General features: G+C 42.9%; 2 protein-coding genes and 1 long non-coding RNA gene across 10 annotated transcripts in view; 1 reads left to right on the top strand and 2 right to left on the bottom strand.

The window, feature by feature from the left end:
* The window catches only part of pappaa (pregnancy-associated plasma protein A, pappalysin 1a), a 76,806-nt gene extending 73,342 nt beyond the window's left edge, over positions 1-3,464 (top strand). For 2 of the 3 annotated variants that reach the window (XM_052050369.1, XM_052050368.1), the window contains exon 22: positions 1,562-3,464. In XM_052050369.1, coding sequence (XP_051906329.1) covers positions 1,562-1,666 — 105 coding nt within the window. In that variant the 3' untranslated portion in view covers positions 1,667-3,464. The remainder of the gene's footprint in view (positions 1-1,561) is intronic. The other variant, XR_007959776.1, reaches the window with a different exon arrangement.
* The window catches only part of LOC127590903 (uncharacterized), a 355,000-nt gene that overhangs the window by 20,174 nt on the left and 316,954 nt on the right, over positions 1-17,872 (bottom strand). The window lies entirely within an intron of this gene.
* The window catches only part of LOC127590863 (astrotactin-2-like), a 138,471-nt gene continuing 134,224 nt past the window's right edge, over positions 13,626-17,872 (bottom strand). For all 6 annotated transcript variants that reach the window (XM_052050371.1, XM_052050372.1, XM_052050373.1 and 3 more), the window contains 3 exons: positions 17,671-17,771; positions 17,176-17,359; positions 13,626-14,322 (listed from right to left, as the gene is read on the bottom strand). In XM_052050371.1, the coding sequence (XP_051906331.1) occupies positions 14,076-14,322; positions 17,176-17,359; positions 17,671-17,771 (532 nt within the window). In that variant the 3' untranslated portion in view covers positions 13,626-14,075. The remainder of the gene's footprint in view (positions 14,323-17,175; positions 17,360-17,670; positions 17,772-17,872) is intronic.

Here is a 17,872-nt window from a genome sequence, read left to right as displayed (position 1 = left end):
TGCGATAGCCAATGGTTGCTTGGCTACGTGTGCCCTGTGTCTGGTAACCCGTTCAGGGTGTACCCCGCCTACCACTCCAGGACAGTTGAGATGGACTCCAGAACACCCGCCACACTAGGAGAAGCGCTTCGGAAAATGCACGTATAAATTTTCGACTCGCCGAATGGGGCGGCCAGTCAACTTTCATTAATGACACCTGCACTAAAAACCGCCCCGACGTCTGCGGTATGTCAGGCTGGATTAGTCTTATTTTAACGTCTGCATTGCATACTGGGAACCATTGTACCAAAAAAAGTTCACATCCACTTATCCTCTGATAACCAAAAGCGATGCTGGCAGCAGACCCGCACAGATTGAGCTGATAAGTCACTTTTTTTTTGGTTTTGTTTGACGTGCCCTCGGTCTGCAGTTTGCCTTTGCATGACTCGGATCACATTTCCCCGGTTTGGGATGAGAGGAATAGGGACGGACTTTGTATACCCAAATAGCTGAAGAGAGGCCGGCTGACGAGGTGGCCAGCTGAGGCATTCTCCGTGTTTTATCCGGTGACGTCGAGCGCCTTGAGTGAAGGCTACTTACTGATCGTACGATTCGATTCTCTTCAATGAAGATGTTATTGAAGTACGGTGACAGGCGTCCGTCCACCCATCCTTTTTCTGTCATGCTTGTCATTGTTCTATCGGTGTCGTCTGTATCTTGGGACTGATTTGGGGCAAAGAGCGCGACACACCACATGGTCGGCAGCCGCTTGCAGAGCACGTATAGACAAAAAAAAAGCTTTTCATACGGAAATTCATCTTCACCTTTTCGAAATGTCGTAAAAAGCCAGAGCGCCCAGAGGAAATCCACGGAAGCCAAAGAAGAACTCGACACACATTTCCAATTCAATACTCCGAACTGGGGCGGCCCGGTAGACCAGTGGTTAGCACGTCGGCTTCACAGTGCCGGGTTCGATTCCAGCTCCGGCCTCCCCTCCCTGTGTGGAGTTTGCAAGTTCTCCCTGGGCTTGTGTGGGTTTTCTCCGGGTGCTCCGGTTTCCTCCCACATTCCAAAAACATGCGTGGCAGGCTGATTGAACACTCTAAATTGTCCCTAGGTGTGAGTGTGAGTGCGAATGGTTGTTCGCCTCTGTGTGCCCTGCGATTGGCTGGCGAACGATTCAGGGTGTCCCGCGCCTACTGCCCGGAGACAGCTGGGATAGGCTCCAGCACCCCCCGCGACCCTAGTGAGGATCAAGCGGTTAGGAAGATGAATGAATAAATACTCCGAACTGTTAGGCAGATACGCTAACCTCTCCTCACTGTCCCGCAGCGATTGGTCTCATTTTGTGGTTACGATCCGTCTCTTTAACAAACATGAAAGGACGTTTTGCTTGCTGCGATCGCTGCGATCCGTTTTTTGCAGTTTGGTGGGAAAAAAAAAACCGACCGGCTGGAACTGAGGCCAATCGATACCGCGCAGTTAAGAATAAAAAAATTGTTCCAAAAGTGATGATGAACAACGAATGACATGAATTGAAGTGTTCTGTTGTTGTTCCCCCCCCCCCCCCTCTCCTGCTCAGGTGATTCCATTCCCCATGTCCTGTAACATCCGGAACGAGTGCTCCTGTCGGGATCCAAACGCGGCAGAGAACAAAAGGGAAGATCAGGTCCATTCTCTGGGGTGACGGAAGCAATGGGAGGATGAGAGAGAGAGGGGGGGGGCCTCCATTCAACGTCCCCAAGACCCTTTTGCTGCAACACTGCACCCATCGTGGCCGCGCGGTCGCTTAGCCCCCCGCGCCCGCCTGGATCTTCATCCTCCATTTTCCTTGCACATGCTGCTTTTAACAGGCATACCTCTCCATCCTCGCAACCCCCTCTGCCTCTCCACATCATGAAAAGATCGAGAACAGACGACGGGACTCACGAGACGCCACTGAAAACTTCATCCCCCTCGACTAAAAGGTAGAAGAGAGTCTCACGGTAATCGTCATCATGAAGCAACATGGCCATTATAAGAAAAAGAAAACGAAAAACCCTGGCAGGCCGAGGTACTGTAGCATGCCTTTTGTTCAGTGTTTAGTTTAGTGCCGTAACTCGACAATTACACGATGAAAGCAATTGTGCAAGTTTTATGTGGGGGGGGGGGAGGTAAGGGGGGGTGCGCCTGTGTGTGTGTATATGCGTGCGTGTGTGAGTGGTTGAGGGATCAATATTTATTCAATATGAAGGAAATGAAGACACGTGTTTCTCAGACACGTTTTGAAGATGTGAGGTTTTGGAACGGGCGGTCAGACATTCTGTATCTGTTTTAATTTCAGTCATGTGTTTCTTCACCGGCACATCAGAGGTTGGAACTGGCTCGGTGGGGAACGATATTGTACCCATTTACACTCCGCAGATTCCGCACACAATAACCAAGATGAAATAAACAAATCGTCAGAGAAACGATCAAGTAAATGGCTCTGCAACCCAACCGCAGAAATAATATTCCCATGCAAGGTCTTTTTTTTTTTTTTTTTTTTGGTTGTTTAAGCAATTTTCAGAGCGTGTAATGAAAACAACGTCGGTGCAGCCTCTGCTACTGCTCCGCTGCGACTCGACGTATTTGCGTTGCTAAATCCTCAAGGGGGCGGTTGACGGCTTTTATCTGCGGATGGCTCGCACGTGCATGTTCACGGGGAATGCTTTCAAACTTTGTAGAAAAAAAAATAAAATAAAAATAGCGTCACAATGTCAGCTCATTGTCAGAATGGAAGCGTCACATTTAGACCAGGGATGGGCAACTTAAGGGGCACGATTTTTCATCAGTGCTTCCTCACCAAAAATATGACCCGAAAAGTCATTTTAAATATACGCAAAATACGTTCATACTTTCCGAAGCCGACAACAGTGGGCTTGAAGTAAACAACAAAATAACCGCATATAGTAGAAAACTATATAGAAAACTGCCGAACGAGAAAACATCTTTTTTTTCTTTTTTTTTGATCTGACTCTTAATTTGTAAGAAAATTGTCCTGCATATCACTTGAAGTCGGCAAGAAATTCTAAAAGTCTACTCATGGAGTTTGTGGCAGTAACGAGACAAGACCAATTGCAGTGGAAGCAGAATTAGATTGTGTCTTCCATCTAGTGGTAACTGGTGATATTGCAACTTAAAAGTACAGTTGATCGCTGCATATTTGCAGTTGGGAACACATGGATTTGCATATTGGCAAATTTTGTTCCATTTGTTGGAAGCATTTTTTCTCCCATTTTTTTTGTGGAAAACAAATGTCTGGTGTTGGGAGTTTTGGCAGCTTTTTGAAAATGAATCAGTGGCCACTCGTAGTGCTTTTGCGGGCCACTGCGAGTTGCCCATCCTTGGTTTAGACATCTCGTAAAATGGCTCGAGGAAAACGATGCGCAAAAAGTACATTCGATGATAGAAAAATGGACACAAATATCGACAATATTTTCCATTTAAACGAAAACATCGCCACATTCTGAATCGCATTTTTCCGCTGTAGTCATTTGTCACATTCTATTTTTGCCGAAGCGCTTCCGCACCAATTGACCTTTCGCTAAGCCCTGCCTTGCCCCTTCTGCCACCCCTCCTGTTGGTTCATTCTGCTAACCTTCCGGAACCAACACGGCCCGGCGCTTCCGATGTCTACACTCGCAGTTTTTGGAAGAAAAAAACCCCCAAAAAAGACATTTCAATCTCACTAGCTAAGCGTGCTAATGCAACAGATGGTGATTCCAGGTCCACCTCTCTGCTTTGTCCAAACATGACACGTCCCTAAAAACGACTACACTTGAATATTTTATTTCTCTAACTGGTCACTTTAACCGGCAACGTAAAAAAAAAAGCAGTAATAAACCCCGATTTATGTTCTTGTCTGTGATTGGCCTGGCTTAGCGAAAGGTTGAATTAACCTCATTCTGTTCAGGCGTTTCATGACACACCAACACATACACACAAGCACACAAAAAAAGTGCCGCCGCTGCTGCTGCTTGGCTTACTGGCCCGTTTTTAGCTGCTTCGATTAGGTTACGGTCACAGCGTGATTCTGACTTGTCATTCATTGGACTTGACGTACGGATGCTATCGCGCTCCCCGCCATCTTTGATTAGTCAGGAATCATCCGTCGCACACAAACAGGCAGGTGGCAATGGAAGCCCGTTCAAAGCATCGTACAAAGACAAAAGACGACACCCCCCCGGTCGTGAGGTATTAGTATTTTCCACCCACACAAAACAAAAATAGAAAAAAATATAGATAGAAATGAATATTGTGTAAATATTGCTTCTCATTCTCTTTTTTGTGTAGTTGATTTTTTTTTTTTTTTTACCAAATGTCATATTCAATTAGTTTGTCACAATGACCTCAGTTACTGCACTTTTTAAGTTGCCATGCAAGAAGAAGAAAAAAAAAAGTATGTGTTTCAGATCAAACGTGTCTAGAAGCTGCTATTGTCCAAATGGTGATCTCAGACAACCTCTTCTGATATTTGCTGCGTTTTGCTCCCCGTGCGTTGCTTTTGACATGACCTTGTCCCTTACCTCTTCCTCAACTTGACAAATTTCCAACGAGGGTTTCAAATATCCAGTGGAGCCTCCAAAGTCGAACGCAAACCATTCCAAACAATTTTACCTCCTGTTCCGTTGCCAAACAATCGCCCTCAGGATTTTTTTTTTTTTTTTTTGCCAAATTATGCCCAGCAGCCATGGTGAAGGCATGTGCGTTACTTCTGTTCCATCGCCGTAAGTTCCATTTTCTGTTCGACGGCTGTCATCTTGTGTCGTAATGCTTCTGTGTAACCAAACAAACAAAAAAAATGGAACAAGAGAATGCAAAAGGACCTCCTTAGATGTGGCGTGATTGATACGGCCCATTGCATCCTCAATTTTTATACATTTCGTACGGCTCCCTGGGGGCTTTATAAAAGCTAAAACACAACCTGATTGGAAAAAAAAAGGTTTTCCACACCCAGGCCATTCATTTCGTGCAACTTTTTGGTTTCATCGACATTGGAGGTTCCACTGTACATTTCATCCATCGACGTATCACAACTGACTGAACTGCACATTTGTTTGTCTTTTGCCTTGTATTTTACTTTATTTTTTTAAAAGCTGTACATTTTGGCTGAGAAATTCCAAGTGTAAAGGGGAAGGAAAACCTAAATGAAGAAATCCTAATTGTTATTTTTGAATGATTGTTGGGCTGTTTGAAAAACAAGCAAAGCAAAAAAAAAAAAACAATGTTATCTTGAAAGCTTGCATTTATCAGACGACATGTATTATCTTGATATTATTACCGGTACACAATGTTAGACTAGTCCTCTTGTTGCGGCTGTTAGCCATCGAACTGGAAGCGGTCGCTTGGGGGGCGGGGCTCAGGCACGCTTCTCCGCGCTGATGAACGCACGTTCAACATCCACCACTAAACTCCATTCGAAATGGAGCATTCTGTTGTTTGGGCTCAAAATGAGCTTGTGAGTCCACGCCCCCCCCCTCCCTCTCATCCCCACCCCAGTAAAGCCGTAGTCCACCGAGCGCTTCACACAAAGAAGGAACATCACCTCCAAACTGTCTTCATCACAGGATCCCTCACTGTACCTCATGCCTGTAATGTTTGCTGCTTTATATAAAAATATAAATTTTATTGATGTTTTTTTTTTTTTGCTTCTCATATCAATGGTGTACATAGTAGAACTATTTATTGAGAGTGTTATACTTTTTTTTAAGTTATATTTAATGTCCATGTAAGTTATTTTTGACATTGTTCATTCATCATTCTCATTGTAATCCGGCAAACTCCTCTGTGCTTAAAAACAAACGCAGCCATTTTTTTTTTAACTCTCAAGTGTTAAAAAAAAAAACAACAACCCAACCCTGCTCTTTCTCGGTTTTAAATGATTTTTTTTTTTTAAACTCTCTTTTGTTTGCCTATGAGGAAAGATTCAAGTATATCGTGGCATAACAACTGTCTTGTATCAAAATGACTGACATTGGAGGTATTTTTATCAGGCTCTAAAAAATGTTTTTTTGACCCCCAAAAATATTAATAATCATAAATACATTCCCCTTCTGTTGTTTGTCTTTGGGTGACTGTGACCTTTTTTTTTTCTTTCAATTATGGAGAACATATAGCCAGCGGAATATGTTTATGCGAATTGTTGTTTTTTTGGTCAATTTTCATGTTGGTCCACGTGACCCATAACATAACAGGAGGGAGCTTTTGAGTGCCCCCCCCCCCCCTAAACAGCAGAACAAAGTACTTTTCTGAGCGTGTGCTGCAGGGTGTCGGGGTGTTTGTTGGATGCAGATTAAAAAGGTGTGTGATGGGTGGGCTGCTTTTCCTGGCCTGGGCAGCTATTTGGCCAGGTGTGAAAATGTGTACTCGCAGGGGCCGGACCCCGATGCCCCCACTGCGGGGGTGGCCAGCGTTGGACTGGCAACGCGACACGTAAACCGCAGGGGCCACTGAGTCCGGTTTTCTCCCGAGGGGAGGGCAGGGATGGAGTGGGGGGGGGGGGGAAGGGGGAAGGCGGCCGGCCCCCGTTCCAACAGGTCGACCACCCCCCACCCTCCTCGCCTGCAATTCCTTTGACACACTGCCTCATCTGTCACTGTCAGCTTGGGCGGCACAGTGCGGCCAGTGTGGAGCGGGGCCCTCCGTAAAAAAAAGGAGAGAGGAAGTTTGGGCAACTTCAAGAGGTGTTTGAAGTGCCGGCTGAAGGAACACACTTCTCCTTGGCCGAGCGCATTGGCTTATCACGTCCACTAAATATGTTTGGAGTCGCGCTCGCTCCCCTGACAGGCTTTGATATCGCTCCATTTAAATCAACAGTTGCCACGTTGTTTTGAATTTAACAACTTTTTTTTTTTTTTTCACGCTTTCTCACCATGGGTAAACTACGACAAAGATGTCGAGGAGTGTTTGAAGTCCCTCATATGCTCAGATACTAATGTGCCATCATGTTGAAGACATTTTTTTTTTAATTTGTGTATTGTAAGACATGAAGTACCTCTCACAGGCCTCTGGTTGTAGATTTAGTCCACTTTTTGTCTCCCGCAATCAAGGTGACTTGTCCTTTTGTTTATTTTTTTACTTTAAAGTATATATATATTGAGAGAGAGAGAGAGAGAGGGAGAGAGAGACAGAGACAAACGAGTGTATTTGCATATTACGTGGATATCTAGTGGTATTACTCCAATGTTTCGTACCCGATTGCTCAACAAATATATTTTAAGATGTAAATAGTAATATTATATGATGATTGTATTTGCAAAAAAAAAAAACAAACAAACAAAAAAAAAACAATGTACTAACTGTTTGGGAGTAGCTCTTGGATGGATTTTTATCCTATCATACAAAAATGTGTTGTATGTTGTGTCAAAAGTGTCACCTGCAAAATCTAGTGAGAGAAACAAATGATGCTTTGCATTGCCGGCTCGCAGTTGGCATTTATTTGTCCATCATGGCTCTGTGGAAGTACTGTTGTCAGCTCTCGAGACCATAAATTATATCCAGTGAGTCATATTTATTTGTCGTCCAAATGAATGGAACCCGGAATGGAACCTCAAGTAGCAACTTGGTTGCTTTTTTTTTTTTTAAATGAATTATGATGATAATGATGAATATGCATTTAAATGTTTGTTTCAGGCACCAGCCAGTAACTTTGAACCAGTTTCTTTGCCCTCACTTTGGACTGTATGAGTCAGATCTGCCTTTGGGTCTCAACCAACACTGTAAAGGAGGCCATTGGTTGCCCCTCCGATGGCTTCCTCACTCTTTGTTTTTTTTTTTTTTACAGTATGCACTTTGTCAGGCACATATACAACCCGTTGGACTTTATGTTTTCTGTGGATGTTTGTCCTTGTTTTCTTCACAGTTGCAATTATCTCCTTTTTTTTTTTTGGTGCTCTGGTACATGGCAAAAAATAAATAAACATGTCGGAAATGTACTATATTTTCATAAGAAAGAGTCATAAAGATGAGTATCATATTTTTTTTCTTTTTTCGCTGTCATTGTGTAGAAATAAAACACTGGTTAAAGTGAGCTGGTTAATGGGTGGTTATTCTCAAAACACAACAAAAAACGCCCAAGTATAGTAAGGTGTTTTTTGCCGAAAAAAATGACCATGTATAGTCAGGCGTTTTTAGCCAAAAAAAACGACCATGTATAGTAAGGCGTTTTTTGCCTAAATGAACGACCATGTATAGTGAGGCGTTTTTAGCCCAAACAAATGACCATGTATAGTAAGGCGTTTTTAGCCGAAAAAAACGACCATGTATAGTAAGGCGTTTTTAGCCGAAAAAAACGACCATGTATAGTAAGGCGTTTTTTTCCCAAAAAAAACGACCATGTTTAGTAAGGTGTTTTTAGCCGAAAAAAAACGACCATGTATAGTAAGGCGTTTTTAGCCGAAAAAAACGACCATGTATAGTAAGCCGTTTTTAGCCGAAAAAAACGACCATGTATAGTAAGGCGTTTTTTTCCCCAAAAAAACGACCATGTATAGTAAGGTGTTTTTAGCCGAAAAAAACGACCATGTATAGTAAGCCGTTATTAGCTGAAAAAAACGACCATGTATAGTAAGGCGTTTATAGCCGAAAAAAACGACCATGTATAGTAAGCCGTTTTTTGCCGAAAAAAACGACCATGTATAGTAAGGCGTTTTTAGCCGAAAAAAAAGACCATGTATAGTAAGCCATTTTTAGCCGAAAAAAACGACCATGTATAGTAAGCCGTTTTTAGCTGAAAAAAAAAACGACCATGTATAGTAAGGCGTTTTTAGCCGAAAAAAACGACCATGTATAGTAAGGCGTTTTTAGCCCAAAAAAACAACCATGTATAGTAAGGCGTTTTTAGACGAAAAAAACCGACCATGTATAGTAAGGCGTTTTTAGCCGAAAAAAATGACCATGTATAGTGAGGCGTTTTTAGGCGAAAAAAACCGACCATGTGTAGTAAGGCGTTTTTGCCGAAAAAAAACGACCATGTATAGTAAGGCGTTTTTAGCCGAAAAAATGACCATGTATAGTAAGGCGTTTTTATCCGAAAAAAACGACCATGTATAGTAAGGCGTTTTTAGCCGAAAACCCAGTTTCCTGCAAACCCTCCAGAGTGCATGTCAAATATGCCTATTGTGCAGAGGAAGTCTCGGACGCTGGTGGTGTAGTGGATTAAACACCGGCGTTCCACCCAGGCAACTGCAGTTCAAACCCAACTTTGTGACGTAAAAAAAAAAAAACACGAAACAGTTTTTTTTTTCCTGCAAATCCTCCAGAGTGCATGTCAAATATGCCTATCGTGTAAAGCATCTCAGACTCACTGGTGGTGTAGAGGTATACACACTGGCTTTCCGTCCAGGCAGCGTGGGTTCAAACCCCGTCCAGTGACAGCATATACGTCGGTTCCAATGGCCTAAAGCTGGGATAGGCTTCTCAACTTCCCAGCGATAGTCACCCATGTAGAAAAGGTGTTTTAGCCCAAACTTAATGACCATTTTTCTTGCCCCTGAAACACGACCATGTATCGTAAGCTGTATTCAGCCCCCCCCATAAAACGACCATGTATAGTAAGGCGTTTTTGCCGAAAAAAACGACCATGTATAGTAAGGCGTTTTTAGCTGAAAAAAACGACCATGTATAGTAAGGCGTTTTTAGCCGAAAAACAACGATCATGTATAGGAAGGCGTTTTTAGCCGAAAAAAAAGACCATGTATAGTAAGCCGTTTTTTTGCCGAAAAAACAACCATGTATAGTAAGCCGTTTTTTGCCGACAAAAACGACCATGTATAGTAAGGCGTTATTTGACGAAAAAAACGACCATGTATAGTAAGGCGTTTTTGCAAAAAAAAAAACCGACCATGTATAGTAAGGCGTTTTTAGCCAAAAAAAAGACCATTTTTGGGGCAAAAATGCCTTACTATACATGGTCGTTTTTTTCAGCTAAAAACGCCTTACTATACATGGTCGTTTTTTTCGGCAAAAACGCCTTACTATACATGGTCGTTTTTTTCGGCTAAAAACGCCTTAATATACATGGTCGTTTTTTTCGGCAAAAAAACGCCTTACTATACATGGTCGTTTTTTTTCCGGCTAAAAACGCCTTACTATACATGGTCGTTTTTTTCGGCTAAAAACGGCTTACTATACATGGTCGTTTTTTTCGGCTAACAACGCCTTACTATACGTGGTCTTTTTTTTCGGCTAAAAACGCCTAACTATACATGGTTGTTTTTTTGGCTAAAAACGCCTTACTATACATGGTCGTTTTTTTCGTCAAAAAATGCCTTACTATACATGGTCGTTTTTGTCGGCAAAAAATGGCTTACTATACATGGTCGTTTTTTTCGGCAAAAAAACGCCTTACTATACTTGGTCGTTTTTTCTGCAAAAAACGGCTTACTATACATGGTGGTTTTTTTCGGCAAAAAAACGCCTTACTAAACATGGTCGTTTTTTTCGGCTAAAAACACCTTACTATACATGGTCGTTTTTTTCGGCTAAAAACGCCTTACTATACATGGTTGTTTTTTTTGGCTAAAAACGCCTTACTATATGGTCGTTTTTTTCAGCTAAAAATGCCTTACTATACATGGTTGGGTTTTTTTTGTTTTTTTTGGGGGGGGGGCTAAAAACGCCTTACAATACAATGTCATTTTTTTCATCTAAAAACGCTTTACTATAGATGGTCGTTTTTTTGGAGGGGCTAAAAACGCCTTACTAAACATGGTTGTTTTTTTTTGCTAAAAACGCCTTACTATACATGGTCGTTTTTTCGGCTAAAAACACCTTACTATACGTGGTCTTTTTTTTCAGCTAAAAACGCCTTACTATACATGGTTGTTTTTTTCGTCCAAAAATGCCTTACTATACATGGTCACTTTTTTTGGCTAAAAACGCCTTACTATACATGGTCGTTTTTTCCGGCTAAAAACGCCTTACTATCCATGGTCGTTTTTTTCGGCTCAAAATGCCTCACTATACATGGTCGTTTTTTTCGGGCTAAACCTGCCATGCTAACACTCAGCACGAACACCTGCTCTTGGAGTTGAAAAAGGCACAAGTTTGAGCAAGCGTATTGGCAGTTGTTTGATTTCACAACGCAATCACGGCTTGCCACGTAATGAATTGCCAAGATGTTTCTCATTTACAATTGCCGGTCCGGATTGTTTTAGAAGCGGATCGGAAGCTACCACTAAATGACATGCAAACAATGAATGGAATCTTCCATTGGGACCTTATGTATAAATGCCGGGTAACTGAATTTGTTGAAAGGGTCAGACACTACTTCACGTAAACATGGCCGACAAGTGCTGAACTCGCAGGATTCCATTACTCGCGGGTGGTTGCGAGAATATCACAGATACGTCGGTACGGGAATAAGAGTGTTGTTGCTGGCGCGCCTCTTGACGACCGCTGCCTAATTCCGTGAGAATGAACATCAGGCTCCTGATTTTTAAAAGTGGCCCTTAATGTTGCATGACTGGAAAGAAACGAGATGGGGAGCTTAAAGGAATAGTTTTGCGGAGGGGAACTGGAAAAGGAAAGTGCTTTCCCAGCAGCTCACGCAACACAGGAAGGCATAGCCACCTTTTTGCTTAATGATATCAATTAGAGAGTCCAAGTGCTGTGTTAGTTCAGGAGCGAATGCAAATATTTGCCCTATAGATTGGGCTAACTGCCGAGAAATAACACCGTGGAAGCGTTTGCAAATCATCTTCTTCACACGCGTAAGATGATTGACAACCGCAGTCCCGTTCATTGAACTCTAAACACGTCACCGACGCGTTTAAAAGAGGCATCTTGTTGACCTTTCGGACAAAAGTCTTGGCCGGTCGCTCCTGGTTGTAAATCTTACCTGGATCAACATCGACACATATCTATCTACATACATCGACAGATACGGTAGAGGTCACTCTTAACAAATAGGATGCCAGGATGACGCTCGGTCATAGCAAATGGCAGAGTATGTTGCGTTCAGGAAAATCTGAATTTTCAGTATCAGCCCATACTGTATTTTAACCTTTTGTGTCTTGAAATTTCTTTCGTAACAAGAGGCAATATTTTCTGATTTAACATGATAAGATGTCCACTGTGGTAACCGATGGAACCGAAAGGGTTCAATATGATTGCTCAGCCAATGCTTTGAAAAGACGAAAGAAACAAAACATAATAAATGCATCAACTAGCGGCAATGGAATCTGACAGACGTTACGATTGCATATTTTCAGTTGTCCTTCGGTGTCATTGGAGAAGTATGTGCTCCAGCGCATTGGTTTTGAAGTCGTGAACGCAATTGGTTCTGGATGTGGGTGTTCCAACATGTGTTAGTACTTTTTTGGGAGGCCAAGTATCAACAAGCACTTCTTCAGTTTCTCCCGATAGGAGGGCAACGCGCCGCAAAACGGGGAGCCGGGGAAGTTTGGAGGATTGACGGCTTGAGTTTCAAATAAGGTGCTGGAAAGGCGCGCGATTACGTCGAAAAGGACGATTTGTGCTGAATTTCATTAGAACGTACAGCGTTTAACAAATGTATCAACCACCTGTCATAACAATGACAAGAGACCATCCAGCATCGCGACCCGCTTTCTTCCTCTTCCAGCAATCTGTGCTTTGTTTTTAAAGACCCCTTAAAGTCATGTTGGTGCTGTTTCGAAAATACATTCAATATGTTTCAAGATACTTGTACGTGCTGAAAATGAATTCATCGACTGAGAACCATTTAATGTGGAGTTGTGCGAATAAATTTTTAACATTTATTTCTTTTGCATGAGGCTAACAACTCGGCCAGTGGTGCATGGACGACATATTGAGGCTATATATGGGTAGGTATATACAGTTTTCTTTTAATATTTCACATTCTTCAGAAAAAAATGACATTAAAATCCACACAGTACAGTTTTTATACAAGTGTACAATATAATTTAATTTTACAGTTCAAAAAAATACGATGAACAGACTGTAAATGGAAATAAAAGCAAAAAAAAAATCTAACAAGTGGAGAGTAATCCACTCTCACCTTATTTTTTTTCAATGGATTTTTATTTTCATCTATTTCTGTATTATGGGTGGTTGAATTGTGTAATGTGCTCTTCTGTAGGAAATTGTAAAAAAACTAAATAAAAACATGTTCATCACCAGGCTATTTTTCTGCCACGAGACAAAAAAAAACAGACACTACATTCAAAGCAATTCGAGCTCTTGTGATGGGGTTCGATTATTTTCAAAAGAATCACTGAGGAAAAAAACCCAACAAAAACAGTAAAATAATGTTTTAAAAAGTCGTTGTTTTTGTACGGAATCTTACTGAACTCTCTTGAGGTTTTTCAAAATAAAAGAAAATGCCACTACTTTGGGAGTCAAACAACAACAACAACAACAAGGCGTCATTTTTGTTATTAAATAAATGTTGAAAGTTTTTTTTTATAACATAAGAAGGAACAAGTAAAATTTGGCAATGCATACATGTGTATTGTTGGCGTCATTTTTTTATTTATATTACTTTAGTTCAACAACAACAACAAAAAACACATTGTCAAGCCTTCAAGTTAGCATTTTTGTCCACTCCTTCGTTCACCTGCCAAAACTATAGCATTGCTGAGTTTGGACAGTCACGGACATAAAGTCTTCTTCATATTCATCCATTTATTTTTTTTTATTTAAAGAATTGGCAATTATTTTGTCTGGATTTTGAAAATGTAAAAGCAATTCTCAATGCAAATGCCTTCAACATTTCTCCTTTGTAAACTGTGGTGGGGGGAAAAAAAAAGGCGAACGGATCTTTCGATTTGTACTTTTTTTAAGTGCGTCACGTAAAAGCATGAACAAAGCGACTACATTCAACGTAATGAAAGAGACAACTGTTGGATTGGCTTCTCTTATACCATTCGCCATCACATATCTACATGCTTGCGTCTTTCTTTCGCCTCCTTTGCTGTCCAACGTGACGTTAGTGTGATTTACGCTGAAAGTAAGCCACGGATTTCCAGGCAGAGACACCTGCCCCTGGGCGATGTCAGCCGATGCATCAGTCAGTGACATCACAAAACGCAAGTGCGCCCCCCCCCCGCCCCCCCCCCCCCCCTTCTCGTGTCTCACCGGAGCTTGGTGTTGCTGTACGTATTGCGCTGGACAGAAATGAGCTTCTCCATGCAGGCCGTGCGGCCTTCGTGCAACGAGCCGCTGCGCGCGTCGCCACCGCCGCCGGGCATCCGGCCGTCGTCGCTGTGGCAGTAAATGTACGCCATGGTGTCAGCGCGGCTCTGGATGTGCGTGCTGCGCAGGAGGGAACGGCAATAGGGGCTGATCTTGTCCACCCGTCGGAGGATCAGGTTGGCCTTTCTGTCAAAAATCAACAGCACGCTACTTTAAATTCAGTTCTGAGTAAACACATGAACAACCCGTGCCCCCTCTTTCCCCCCCAAAAGGGACGTGTTTGGGTTCAGCATTAGGGTTAGGGTGTTCGGGTTAGAGGGTTTTAGGCTTCGGGGTGTTAGGGGTTAGGGTCAGGAGTTAGGCTTAGGGGTCGGGGAGACAATAGAGTTGAGCTTACGGGTTAGGTAAGGGGTTGGGTTTAGGCGGTTGGTGTTTAGGTTAGGATTTAGGGGGTTAGGCTTTGGTATGAGGTGTTAGGTGTGAGGATCAGGGTTGGGATGAGGGGTTAGAGATAGGATTCGGGCTGGGGTTGGTTAGAGTTAGGTGTTCAAGTGTTAGGGTTTGAGGGTTAGGATTAGTCGGTATGGGTTAGCTAGTTCAGGTTAGAGGATTAGAGGGTTAGAGTTAGAAGGTTAGGTTTGAGGTTAGGGTAAGTGTTAAGGTAAAGGGTTATGGTTAAGGGGTTAGGCGTTTAGGCATTCAGGGTTAGGTGGTCAGGTCTAAGGGTTCGAGGGTGAGGGTCAGAGGGTTATGGTAAGTGGGTTGGTGTTTGGGGTAGGGTTTAGGAATTTGGCGTTAGCGGTTAGGTGTTAGTATCAGCGTTAGGATTAGGGGTTAGAGTTGGGACTAGGGTTAGGGTAAGGCTTAGGTGTTAAGGTTAGGTAGTAAGGGTTAGCCGCTTAAGGTTAGGCGGTGGGCATTAGGCGATTAACGTTAGCTGGTTCGGTTTAGAGGATTAGAGTTAGAGGGTTAGTTGGTAGGGTTCGAGGGTGAGGGTCAGAGGGTTAGGGTTAGGAGTAGGGTCAGGTGTTAGGGTTAGGATCAGAGGTCAGAGGTTGGGCTAAGGGTTAGGGTTAGGCTAATATGCTCTAAATGTTATTTTTGTCATTAAAAAAAAACGCAATTCAAATGCCAAAATGTTGTTTGTCAAAAATACTTGTTAAAACTCTGTCACTCTGACCTGACAGAGGTAAAATCTGCCCTCTCTGGCTTCAACTTGTTTCTGGTTGGCAACAAAGGTTAAAAATCGTTGCCCTGCCTGCCTGCCTGGGTCAAAAAACGCGGAATTGCCAGATAGCGATGTTGTCGAACACGCCAGCGGAGTCAGTCAGTGAAGCACAGAATCTGGATCTGCAGGTCTGCTGCCTGCCACTGTTTACGACACAAAAGCCCAACAGTGGAAAGATGCTTGCAATGCCCAAAAACAACCGAATACACATAGAGTCGGGTTTGAATTCAAGGTTGTTAAGCTAGTGGGGATTCTAAAATGAGGAAAACACACACGGAGAAGGCGGGGAGAACAAAAAAAAAATCCATTTGTTTTGAAAAGCAGCGTCTGCTGACCATCAACATCTGTCTTTAGTTAAGCAAAAGCGGCACAGACATCCTTTTCACTTATTTGCTGAAAATGGGGGAAACATTTCGCATTTCCCCCTTGAAAATTCTTGCGTCTGACACAAGAGAATACCAAACACATCATCAAGCGTGTGAACTGGAGACAAATTAAACATTGATGACGCTGAACAAACAGCAAAAGCAACAAAACGCACGAGAAGGGGGAAAAAAAAAATGGGAACTCAGAATTGACTTTCAGGTTCCAGCTCATGTTTGGCCTCCCATGAAGAAAGTCAAGAAATTCAAGAGTAATGCCTGGCAATACTTTTGCGTTTGTTTAGTTCAGAAAATCAGTTTTGATACTGGGAACGATACGGCTAAATATAGAGCAGTTAAAATAAATCCGCTTGCGCATCGGGAAGCTCGCAGAACTGGTGGTGCCTGGTTGGGCGCTGATTGTGCTTACGTTTCATTTGGCCATTCTTGTTTTGGCCTTTGGGAGAGAGGAAAAAAAAAAAAAAAAAAAAAAAAAAAACCGGCACCAATGGAGCACGCTTGTAAATTACTCTCAGCGAGTCTCCAAGCCTGACAACATCAGGCAGTAAATAATCCAAAGCACGCTCATCCAGAAGACACCCCCGACCCCCTCACCACACCCGAGACCACCTCACCGGTGCCCACACACATTTCATGTCTGCAAAAAAAATACCATCCCGATACTGGCCAACAATGTACAACTTTACTCAAGAAAATATAAATGACGCTTAATTCCGAGACTAGCTGACCATTTTGGAGCAGGACAATTCGCTAAATATCGAATTGTCCTGGGAATGCCCCAGAAATCGCTATGTTGCCATTTGTTGGTGTGACATCATCGACCGAACAGGAGACCGTCGCCAGAGACCATTATTTTGATGACTTCATTGTAAGAACTTTATTTTTTTTCTTTTTCTCAATGATTCAGGATGAACTCTTTTAGGGACAGCGGTTACGACAGTGGACAGTTTGTCATATCATCAGGATACGGGTTTCCATGATTGGTGCATGAAAGGGTTAAGCAAAAAAAGTACTGTGCTCTGGTTCGGTCGCTGATGTGACAATGGTGCATAAAATCCAAGTCTGCTGTTAGAGAAAAGCCAAAAGTTACTGGGTCGGGTTATTTATTTATTTTTTCCTGCAGTCATGGTTTTCAAGTTCATTCCTATGAAATAGGCGCCAACGTTTGCGGTAATAGAAAGGAGCTTTAGCGCGTGTTCACACTTTGTGTATGATTCGGAAGATTTGGGAGACTTTTAGCTTCACTGTCTTGGCATGACCAAAAATGAAACTGAAAAACTTTGTGCGTCGTGGGTTCTATTTGAAGCATCCTCGGCTATCCCGAATGTTAAATTAATAAATGTTAAATCGGTCTATGCAGCACTTTGTATGCAGCGATGGCTGTTTGAAAGTGCTCTATAAATACTGTTGACTTGACTTGACTCTCACCTGGGGCCCAGCTCGTCCTCGCTGCGCCACACAAAGTCGCCAAACTTCTCATAGAGGGAATTGTAGTGGTGCTGGACACGGTAGAGCAGCGGAGGAGGGATTTCCATCAAGGTGTTGTACGCCAGCTGCTGTTCCTTGCCACTCGTGTAGCCGTTGTACAAGTTGTACACCTTGTCTGCGATCTCTTGAAAAGCAAAGAGAGCAGCGGGGGGGGGGGGGGGGGCGGGGGGGGGGGGGGGGGGAAGGGGGTCCAGATTCAGTTAGGTGATATGCAGCGATCGAGGTTTGAAGTCTTCAGAAGATTTTTCAGATTTTTTTGAGGTTATGTTGAGTCAGATTGGCGCCAAAAACCAAACCACCCGGCAATGTGGCATTTGAGGGAGGCTAATTGGATAATCGCTCAATTGTATCATCAGAGTAGGTTTTTTTCTTTTTGTGTGTGCTTACGAAGAAAAGAACCCCCAAAAAAATGGACGCTAGCGAGAATGTGCATACCTTCAGCTCGGCTATCGTCGACCATCGGGCAGGACGTCCGTACAGAGACGTAGCTCGAGTCGGAGTGACTACCCCGGCTGTCCACCGCATAGAGAGTGAACCTGGAAACAAGTATGTTATCAGTTAAGTCAATGAAGTTTAGTAGTCTAGCGGCTGGAATATGGAACTCAAATTATGACGGTCAAACAATCTATGGCTCGTT

Source organism: Hippocampus zosterae, chromosome 18, assembly GCF_025434085.1.
Source record: "Hippocampus zosterae strain Florida chromosome 18, ASM2543408v3, whole genome shotgun sequence".
NCBI lineage: Eukaryota > Metazoa > Chordata > Actinopteri > Syngnathiformes > Syngnathidae > Hippocampus > Hippocampus zosterae.
Note: the sequence above shows the minus strand (reverse complement) of the source record. Positions and strands in the feature narration are given on the sequence as shown.